Raw genomic sequence first — 11,205 nt, 5'->3', positions numbered from 1 at the left:
TATAGATAATCTGTCCATGTTTGATACATGTCTAATAGTAGCTTGTGTGTTGTAGCTATCTATCCCTAAACAATTACGATAACAACAGATCTATCTACCACTCAAGTTAAAGATGATGACAATAGCTTGTCTAGAACACAGAATATCAAAGCCAAAAGTTTCAATGCATTACTGAAGAAAGCCGCTAAGAGGCCCATTTCCCTTATCGAATTGGACCTTTGTTTACCCAACCCATCCCTACTCACGTACCAAATATCATAAGGATCTATGCACTCATGAGCTATGCTGCAATAGACAAACACACTGGACACCAAAAATATAACTTTCTTGGCAAAGGTAAAGAAATGCATGAGTACTACTGGTCATACTACAAGCCCTAAGCTAAGGCAGGTGTAATTTTTAATTGTAAAACATACATTTTTAATAATTTCTTGCTAGGACTTCTTGAAGCCAATGGATGCATATTTTATGTATTACAAAATGTCTTACTCTTAGTCGTACATACATACTGTAGGATTCCCACGTTTTTACAATGTTTATTTTTCTCATCTGCTAACAAAATAAACTTGGAGTTGACCAGTGGCAGACACATTTGAATGCACTTACTTCTCCATGTATTTTACCAACAGTTCGATATGTTATACTTATAGGCTGGCTTGGTATTGATTAATATTAAACAATTTGTCAAACCACGTTGAAATACAGCGTTTGAATTGTTGATTTGGCGAGCGCTTATCATGCTCCTACAATGAAGTAGTGTCAGCAAAAGATATCAACTTGTACTTGTTAGATACAAGATTTTGTTCTGAAGAGAGGAAGAGGCCCACTGCACCCCCATGCTGCAATTCCATGCTCAAACCATGCCCCCATGCTCAAAGACTTGCCCCCTTACCCAGGGGAGTGGATTCTGTAACGAGCATAAAATTCAGATTGGTCTGACTCAGTGATGCTACCACACTTCCAAGGCCGCTATCACCATAGACCTGTCAGACAGAAACTTCTCCCCCTCAAGAAGCTTTAGAATAGCCCAATGTAACTGCAAATTTGCTAAAACTCACCACCACTCTGGAAGGGGCAACATCCACCCCCACCCCCCAGCTCAGTTGCTCCGCCCCATTCAATTTTTTCTTAGGAAGACAGATATAGATATGCTTGTTCTTATTTCTAGCAAACATATATGAAAACACATAGCTACAAATATGAAATGATCTTGTAATCCTTCACATTAAACAAAGGATGATAAGAAGCTCAATAGAAAGTTTTGCTGCCAATTTTTAGAAATATAATTAACAAGAATTATGGTACGACTTAGTATGCATTACGGCACAGCTTGCTACACAAATCTTTGGTACTTATGATATTACTGCAAAATGTATTGCAGTAATAAACAAAGATTTATACAAAGAGTTGTGGATATTTGTCATTATCCTTTTGCTTTGATATTGACTGAGCAAGGTAAGCATTGTTGCTGTGAATAGTAATTTTAATATCAATGGTAAAACATTTTTTAAAGTTCCATATGAATTGAATGTTATATTCCTCTGGCTGTACAGAATATTGATAACTTTTTGCACAACATTGGAAATGATATTTTAAGACCATCATGTGTAAACATTTTGTTGTGCCATGTAGTGATGTAACAAAAATATTAGAGCTATATACAGAATAAAAAATTTGTTGTGCCATGTAGTGATTTAACAAAAATATTAGAGCTGTACAGCACTTATGTTATTGGTATTGAATTATTGTTGACTTAACAGACTTCTTATTTTCTTCTTCCTTTGTTCCTCTGTATGTGCAGTAAAAAGGAAAACTGAAGCTGTTACAATCTGTTTAAATCTAGACAGTTCTCCCATAGATTTATATAACCTAGTATAAATTATAGCTAAAGAAAGTGGAACACCATTGTTACATGAAAACATATGCAAGTTTAAACATATAACTTGTATCGTACCAGTAAAAGTTAGTATTCATGATATATGTGTATGCTGTGTAACTGATGCAGGCACAGGTGCAAATGGCCAGTCTCTGTCATTAGGCCGCTTATCTTTCCCTCCTCACTCCTGCCTAACATTTGGCGACCATCCATAAAGTGATGGTTGACAGTGACAGACCCTATTTGAAGTGTAGGGGCAGCCCCCTCAAATATGGATAACCTCTTGAATAATCAAATGTCCTTCAAAATGCTAGAAAAAGCCATGCAGATGTAGAGAAAAATATTGTGCATCAGTACTCAAAATACTTTGGCCTAGATAAAAGTACTGCATGTTGTTTTTCTGTTACCCGACTGGCCCTAGCCGTTTCCAGCCTGTAAATTACAGTGTAATGGTGGTAAGTTGTTGGCAAGTGATACAAGATTTTGAATCTGAGTGATGGAATCGTTGTAGAATCATTTCTGAACTTCTCTCTTGCATTAGAATATGGCACTTGTACAAATGTACTAGTATATCTGTATCATGTAACACAGTAACGGTGTCCTGAGGCATTTGAAACATTGTTCAATTGTAATTTTGTTTGATAACTTTGGCTGAGAAGTTTTAAAAAAGACCAATCAAAAGACATTTCCTACCTGCTGACTTTATTTTTTCAGGGCCATAACCAGAAACGCAATTTTTCCTGGGTCTTGTCTGTCTGGACTTGCTACATGCACTGGTGCATGTAACATTAAAATCATTTATTGCCTCTGCAATCAGTCCATGACAAAAAACAATGTTTTGAAAATGTTCATAGTTTATATCATTTTCAAGCATATCTCTGATCTTCTGTATTCAAGGATGGTTCTATGAAGAATGCAGGGCATTTGGGGGCCGTAGCTCGTTTGTCACCCTGGCATGTGTTGTGGGCTGAATTTAACATGAGCTTGTGCAGGTTAGATATAAGAAATACCTGCACTAACCTGCAATATATGCAAGTGGTATTTTAAAGGTATGCTCGTAACATGTATGTTAGAGTTTGTGGGATTACCACAGTATTATCAATCGACATTACTATGAATATATAATAATTCCCAAGCAGATATACAGTATGATATGACCATACACAGAATATGGGCATTAATGCTCAATTTGGGAAAGTGCCATGTGACAGTTATACCAAACAAGTCTATGGCCTTTGCCCTCCATTCCAAGGTTGTGGGATTTTACATAACACTAGCAGTGTTACACTTACAGTGAGTTTTATGTTAATGCAAGGGGTTATTTGCACTTCTTCACCATGATACCTCTCAAGGCTCTACTTACGACAAACCATGTCCGCGTCTTAAGGATTGTGAAGTTAAGTACCCTATCTTTCATTCTTTGTTCCTAGAATGGGGTCAGGTATTTCAGTCATTCATTCTGTACAAGCTGATCATGAGTTGTATTTCTAGGATTGGGATGATATATGTATAGAGATATCAACAGCTAACTATTAATACATTACTTTCTAAGACTATATTGGTATTAGTCATATGTGTCTTAACATTGTATTGGTAACCTAGCCAGTCACAGCGCTTATAGCTAAATATATCCATCTATGCAGAAACACATCTGTATTAGTCAATCCTCTCTTTCTGCCATGTCATTTTTTTGTCAAGTAAAGCTAGAATAGAAAAGATGCGATCTATAAGTATAAAATCTACTGGGTGAATTCATAAATAGATAATCACCAAATTCGTAATATTTCTAGTTGAAAAATATGTGGGTGACTTGAAAAATAAAGGGCTTTTTATCTGCCAAATAAAGATGTATTTGTAGTAGTTAGCAGCAGGACTCCCAGGCTTTACATCTTCATGGGAGCTTGCCACTATTTCTGTCTTAGGGACTAGTAGGGTTGCAACACAGTGTGGGCGCTAAGGGGATGAAGCCTGCCGTCTCTGATTGCCATGTTTTCTTAGTTTATAGACTGCATGTGATTTGAAGTCGTTGATATGAAAAAATCATCCATAACGACAACCTCTTCTTATACTATATAGTCATAGGTGGAATCTTTCGTCCTTGATCCAGAGGACTTGGAGGGCCACCCCATGTTAGACACAGTTTACAGACTGCATGTAATATGAAGTCTTTGACATGAAAAGATATCCATAATGACAACCTCTTATCATGTGTTTTCATAGGTGGAATCCTTCATCCTTGACCCAGAGGACTTGGAAGGCCACCCCATGTTAGACACAGCGTCCAAACTCCTGCTGACCGCTGCCAGCGAGGGCGCTGACCTCCGTGCCGTTGACCCCGAAACCCAAGCGAGGCTGGAGGCACTACTGGAAGCTGCTGGTAAGAAAATAGAAACAAGATTTTTTTAAAGACAAGTTTGCTGATGACATCTTTTCCAAAGGGGCTGTTGAATAAACATCAGTAAGCCCAATGGTATGTTTGAATATTTGTAACATAATGTTGATGGTTAATCAGTCATGTTGTGTTATCACAGCCTATAGTTTCTACCTGCTTCAAGCATGCTGGTAACATGTAGGCTTACAATGCATAGAATAGTTATTAACAGTAAGTTCTTTTATCATTTCCCCCATAATAAGCTTTTATCATTAGAGTCCATTTAGTCATTAACATTTCTGAGCCAGGGTAGAGAGACTTTGGGGTAGTATTTTAACAAGTACGCTCACACAGGAATTGGCAAACTATCAACAGCTGATGGGAAGGCTTTCGCAGACCCCGAGGTCCTGCGGCGTCTGACGTCCTCCGTGAGCTGTGCCCTGGACGAGGCTGCCGCCGACCTGACACGGATGAGAGCGGAAAACGGCGGGAGGAGCAACAACAGTCAGGATGGAGATGGGTGAGTGGGGAGTGGTTAAAGGTGATTCCTCTGGGACGGAACTTTTTTTGAGTCTGTCAAGGGTGAGGGTGGGATTTTTTTGGTGACAGTCCTGCCTGTCTAGGGACTGGCCCCTTGCTCCTCTCAGCAGTGTAGTGTTTTTGGTGATACCTCTTGGGTGGAGTCTTTTTTAATTAGTCAAGATGAGATGAATGAGTGTGGGGTGTTTTTGGTGACACCTTGGGTACGGAACCTTTTTGAATCAGTTGAAATGGATATGGTGATTGTAGGCTGTTTTGGGGGTACATCTTGACAGAGCTTTATTAATCAGTCAGGATGAAGACAGGAAAGTGTAGTTTTGATGACAAAAGGAATAACGTTGTAAAATATGAGATATTTTCTTTCATAGGTCTCTTGCTGAGGCATGTAATGAGGGGGATGTCGCAGCGGTGCGCCGACTGCTAGACGAGGGGCGCAGCGTTCACGAAACCAACGAGGAGGGGGAAAGCCTCCTGTCCCTCGCCTGCTCAGCTGGGTACTACGAGCTGGCCCAGGTCAGTAGTTACAAAGTGATAAAGTTTTGCATATCAATTCATAGCTAGGACATAAAAACTCTTACCTACAAGATCTCTCCAGTGTCATAGGAGAAAGACACCGGATGGTGCCTGAAATGTCTCATTGTTTCCAAAATCATATCCAGTTGCTTCAGTAACTACATGTTGGTGTAAAGTGATCAAGTGTTTCCGGTGGTACATTTTTGTGATGCATCTGTTAGTTTGATGAAAGAAAAGCACCTCTCAACAAGGTTTATCAATTCCTTAGGTGCTGCTGGCCATGCATGCGAATGTGGAAGACCGCGGGCTAAAAGGTGACTGCACGCCGCTGATGGAGGCCGCTAGCGGGGGCTACACAGATATCGTCAAGCTGCTGATCGCTCACGGGGCGGATGTCAACTCACGCTCGTCCACAGGTCAGTATCTGGGCCCAGATAACGAACCTCAATGAAAGGTTTGGGGTTCCAATCCCACTGTAGACAATGTTGTCAAATTTTGTAACATAGCTTTGTTTGTTTCAACTCAAGTATATTAGACTTTTATCCTGTCTTGTTATTTCCATTTTATGATTCCTGAGATTGTTGTTCAGAAGACTACAGACTTTCTATTAACTTGCAGTGTTTGAGATTGCAGCCAAAGATGCAACTTTGTAAACCAGATAGATGTATATGCCAGATAGTAGGAATCAAATTGCGTTAAGAAAAAAAAATTGAACCTTGTTAAACACTAGACAGGCTGTGCTTCCTCGGATGCTCTTTTCTGTCCTGCGCTCTGATACGTAATTCCCGGACCCATAACCGTCTGCTCTGTTAGGGAACACAGCTCTGACGTATGCCTGTGCCGGTGGGTACGAAGATGTTGTCCGTATTCTGCTGGAGGCGGGGGCGCGGATCGAGGATCACAACGAGAACGGGCACACCCCCCTGATGGAGGCCTCCAGCGCCGGCCACGTGGGTGTGGCCAGGCTCCTGTTGGAGAGGGGGGCCGGCATCAACACTCACTCCAATGAGTTCAAAGAGAGCGCACTCACACTAGCCTGCTACAAAGGTACACGGACAGTAGAATAGGTTAGGTTATAGGTGTATTGTTGTGTTGTTATGGGTGTGGCCAGGCTCCTGTTGGAGAGGGGGGCCGGCATCAACACTCACTCCAATGGGTTCAAAGAGAGCGCACTCACACTAGCCTGCTACAAAGGTACACGGACAGTAGAATAAGGCACTCACACTAGCCTGCTACAAAGGTACACGGACAGCAGAATAAGGCACTCACACTAGCCTGCTACAAAGGTACACGGACAGTAGAATAAGGCACTCACACTAGCCTGCTACAAAGGTACACGGACAGTAGAATAAGGCACTCACACTAGCCTGCTACAAAGGTACACGGACAGTAGAATAAGGCACTCACACTAGCCTGCTACAAAGGTACACGGACAGTAGAATAAGGCACTCACACTAGCCTGCTACAAAGGTACACGGACAGTAGAATAAGGCACTCACACTAGCCTGCTACAAAGGTACACGGACTGTAGAATAAGGCACTCACACTAGCCTGCTACAAAGGTACACGGACAGTAGAATAAGGCACTCACACTAGCCTGCTACAAAGGTACACGGACAGTAGAATAAGGCACTCACACTAGCCTGCTACAAAGGTACACGGACAGTAGAATAAGGCACTCACACTAGCCTGCTACAAAGGTACACGGACTGTAGAATAAGGCACTCACACTAGCCTGCTCGGAGGTACACAGACAGTAGAATAAGTTAGGTTATAGGTGTATTGTTATGTGTATATGTGGGCCAGGTGTCTGATTCAAATGAATAAAATAAATATTTGCATGTATTATGTCTGTCCGAACTGTCTGTAGCCACCACACATCAACCACTGATGCATGCGAATAATTGATTGATTGATTGGCATTAGTTATGCAAATTGGGTGATTAGTTGCAGCTTAGTCAGCATGTATGATTGTTCTGCCTACCTTGAATGGCATGGTTCTTGATAAAAGTCCTATTAATAGAAAACGCTGGAAGTATGGAAATTCCTTATTGTTTTGTATTGCTAGTTTTAACCAAGCTGTCCAATCAACTTGGCTTGTCTGTTGTGAGTACCTGTATCCCCTCATGATCAGATTACTGTTGGCCAATGAAATGGCTATTTGTAGTTCGTTGTCCAATTAGCTTGCTTTATCTGTTGTAAGGTACTTGTATCCCCACTTGAAATGGCTAATTGTAACCCAGTTGTCCAATCAGCATGTTTGTTGTTTTGCAGGCCACCTGGACATGGTACGTTTCCTGTTGGAAGCTGGTGCAGACCAGGAGCACAAGACTGATGAGATGCACACGGCACTCATGGAAGCTTCTATGGTCAGACTACAGCTCGTATTCCTTGCTGCTTGCTACAATACTTGATCACAAAACAAGTTGATTGTCTAGGACATGGCAGAAACTTGTCATTGCCACAGTCTCCAAGAAAGAGGGAAGCTAACATTGCTTTGTCATTGTGATGACATGAAGTTATGAAATATCCCAGTATTTGATTTGATGGCTCTTTTAAAGTGCGCATTTTCTCGAACTGCTGTTTTATTTTAGCACTTCAAGTTTTGGCAACTGTCTCTGAAAACTGCAGTTCTCTTCTCATCCACCAGGATGGCCATGATCAAGTCAAATCACTGTATTATGGCTATTCTGAAGTGCACTTTTTCTCCAGCTGCTGTTATACTTGAGCAATCAAAGTTTTGGCAATTGTTTGTTTGAACCTTTATTTATTCATGAGAAGGTCAAATCAGCCTGCAGGCTGCTTTTCATTGAGGTCATGAGGAATGTAAGAGTCAGATGAAATATAGCAGAGATACAGATTACATTGAGTCTTAATAAATCTATCAACCTGTATCACTACACCTACATGGTACAAGATATATAGTAGGTCGAAAAGTTCAGCATTCATAGTCTGTGTCTGTTCGTTTTGGTCATTATTTGTGTCTGAAAGGTTGTGTTTTTGTCCCCCAGGACGGCCATGTTGAGGTTGCCAGGTTACTGCTGGACCACGGTGCCCAAGTCAACATGCCCACAGACAGTTTCGAGTCACCCCTGACCCTGGCGGCCTGCGGAGGTCACGTGGAGCTGGCCAACCTGCTGATCGAGCGGGGAGCCAACCTGGAGGAGGTGAACGATGAGGGGTACACCCCGCTGATGGAGGCTGCACGCGAGGGGCACGAGGAGATGGTGGCACTGCTGCTCAGCCAAGGTCAGATACACACTAAATTGTCAAACCTCAACCTCAATGACAAATAAAATTACCAATAACAAATAATTCGTCTTGGTGACGATCACAAATAATTTGTTCACTGTGAACATTCAGTTCCGAGAACAAGGTAAATGTTCTCAGACTGTGAAACTTTGGTATGTACCAAGAAAACAATTGAAAGTGAATTACAGTAAATCCCGTAAATTGTCCTCACAGGTGCCAACATCAACGCCCAGACAGAGGAGACCCAGGAGACAGCCCTGACGCTGGCCTGCTGCGGGGGGTTCCTGGAGGTGTCAGACTTCCTCATCAAGGCCGGAGCAGACATGGAGCTGGGCTGCTCCACTCCTCTGATGGAGGCTGCACAGGAGGGACACCTGGAACTGGTCAAGTACCTCATCCAAGCAGGTCAGCATGCAGTAATGTACCGCACATAATCTCATAGCTATAGAACTACAGAACATTTTCTACGGAGGTATTTTGTAAGTCCAAAAAAGGTTTTGAAGTGGTTTGTAAGTTTTGTGAAGGCGGGGCACCTGGAGCTGGTCAAGTAGCTCATCCAAGCAGGTCAGCATGCAGTACTACATCTCAGCTGCTAGGGGGTGACAATACATTAGCCAACCATTTGGCACAATAATTGATGAAGTACCATTACTTTATATGGTCTTAGCTTTGAAAGTTATGAGGACAAGCTGTGCCACATGTGTGTAGAGTTGTGTTTGATGACTGTACTTTTACTGTGTTTGTGTTGTTGCTAGAAATGGAAGAGTTTTGTTTTGTTTTATATGAAAGTGTTTCTGAATGATGTCACTGACGAAAGACTGGATGTTATCTGAAACATCTGACCCCCTTCAAATCACATCCAGTTGTTTGAGTAACTGCTATTTGGCATGTTTCTGAACTGTTTGTATGCATTGTTTACATAGTTATGAAGGACCTGGATAACATCCATTGTTTACCTGTTTACCACATAGGTGCCAGCATCCATGCCCAGACTGCGACCGGCGACACCGCCCTGACCTACGCGTGCGAGAACGGCCACACGGACGTGGCGGACATCCTTCTCCAGGCTGGCGCCGAGCTCGAGCACGAGTCGGAGGGAGGGCGCACCCCCCTCATGAAGGCTGCACGTGCCGGCCACCTGTGCACTGTGCAGTTCCTCATTACCAGAGGTAGGAGACAACAGACTACTGTTAATGCAGAAATGTTCGCGGTGGTTTTATATTTGTGGTTTTCGCAGTGGCCGCTTCACCGCAAACTTAAAACCACCATGAACATTTTTCCATTACAGTATGTGACTACAGTCTATGGCGCTACCGCGAACCTAAAACCATTGTGACTAGGGGTGGGTACCGGTACAGTGTGCCGGTACAAAACCGTTTTTTTCTTATTGGACCGGTCCAGAAAAACTGAACCTGAAAAAAATCGGTGGACCGGATGTTGAACCTATTGGAAAATGAACAGATTATGCGATCAGGCATTCACACGTTTCAGGGCTTACCGGTCGAGGAGAATAACAAGAGCGAAGTAGAGTAGAGTCATTTCTACCAAGGTTTACAGTCAATAGTACAGAGGCAGTTAGCCTTGTAGGATTTTGAAACGCCAGTGGGAGTCAAATACTCCACAAAACAGATTTCTTTGTTACGAAATGGACCATTGTTTTGAGTGTCGTCCCTTCACAAGTTCTCACATATTGAATCAGGTCCAAGTTCAGGTCCAAACCTGGACCTGATCTTCTGCACCTGAACCGGACCTGGAACCTGAATTTTCTTTACCGGTACCCAGCCTTAATTGTGACCACTCCATGTTCTCGCTACCGGGAAAGAAAATCCCAGTGAACTTAAATGCATTTAGAGAATCTTATTTTTCAAATGCAGCAGTGTATGCATGACACCTTGCAGAACCTAGTGGCATTGCAATTCATATGCTATCATGTACTGTGATGTACATGTATTAGAAAATTCAGACTTTACAATTTTCTGATCACGGTGGTTTACAAACAATTGCTAAAACCTTTGACTTAGCTAGCTTGCCAAAAGATAACAATGTTAAACTGGGGACATTTTGCCCAGCTTTGTGTATGATATGACAGTGGCTTTTATAAATTGTTGATGTATTTGTATTTGCAGGTGCGGATGTGAACAGAGCCACGTCTAACAATGACCACACGGTGCTGTCCCTGGCCTGCGCTGGTGGGCACATATCTGTGGTGGAACTGCTGTTGGCACATGGAGCTGATCCATCGCACAAGCTCAAGGTAGCGTAACACTTGGATTCAACATTACATTACTGTTTCTTTTGATGTTGGAGGATGCCCTGGATGTTGTGTGCTTTGTTTTCTTAAATACTTGAGGCCTGAAACACAGTTATGAGCATTGTGTTACAGTATGTTTTGTCATATGGTACCCCAGCGAATTGAAATACAATTCTGAAGGCCATGCTATCTTTTGTTGATTTCAACTGTGATGTTCTGAGACTATACTGTAATTCACTTTGTCTTCTCAGTACCAAACTTTCATGGTCTGAAAATTTAACTTGTTCTCGGAACCAAGTGTTCTTTGTGGCAGCATGTGCGTGTAAAAAAAGTTAGCAATTTATTTGTTATCGGTAATGATAAGGTCACGTTACAGTCATCACAGTGAAAACCGTGAACGTT

General features: G+C 42.1%; 1 protein-coding gene across 7 annotated transcripts in view; it reads left to right on the top strand.

The window, feature by feature from the left end:
* LOC118411163 (ankyrin repeat domain-containing protein 17-like) overlaps positions 1–11,205 on the top strand; it is a 31,900-nt gene that overhangs the window by 2,861 nt on the left and 17,834 nt on the right. For 3 of the 7 annotated variants that reach the window (XM_035813216.1, XM_035813221.1, XM_035813220.1), the window contains exons 2-11: positions 4,097–4,253; positions 4,602–4,767; positions 5,156–5,300; positions 5,569–5,716; positions 6,114–6,347; positions 7,575–7,669; positions 8,312–8,549; positions 8,766–8,957; positions 9,524–9,721; positions 10,679–10,806. In XM_035813216.1, coding sequence (XP_035669109.1) covers positions 4,097–4,253; positions 4,602–4,767; positions 5,156–5,300; positions 5,569–5,716; positions 6,114–6,347; positions 7,575–7,669; positions 8,312–8,549; positions 8,766–8,957; positions 9,524–9,721; positions 10,679–10,806 — 1,701 coding nt within the window. Of the gene's footprint in view, positions 1–4,096; positions 4,254–4,601; positions 4,768–5,155; positions 5,301–5,568; positions 5,717–6,113; positions 6,348–6,382; positions 6,495–6,868; positions 7,001–7,574; positions 7,670–8,311; positions 8,550–8,765; positions 8,958–9,523; positions 9,722–10,678; positions 10,807–11,205 lie in introns of those variants that run through there. The other 4 variants (XM_035813219.1, XM_035813218.1, XM_035813222.1 and 1 more) reach the window with 4 other exon arrangements.

This window comes from Branchiostoma floridae, chromosome 3 (assembly GCF_000003815.2).
Source record: "Branchiostoma floridae strain S238N-H82 chromosome 3, Bfl_VNyyK, whole genome shotgun sequence".
NCBI classification, from domain to species: domain Eukaryota; kingdom Metazoa; phylum Chordata; class Leptocardii; order Amphioxiformes; family Branchiostomatidae; genus Branchiostoma; species Branchiostoma floridae.
The sequence above is the reverse complement of the archived record's forward strand: the minus strand, read 5'-3'. Positions and strand labels throughout refer to the sequence as shown.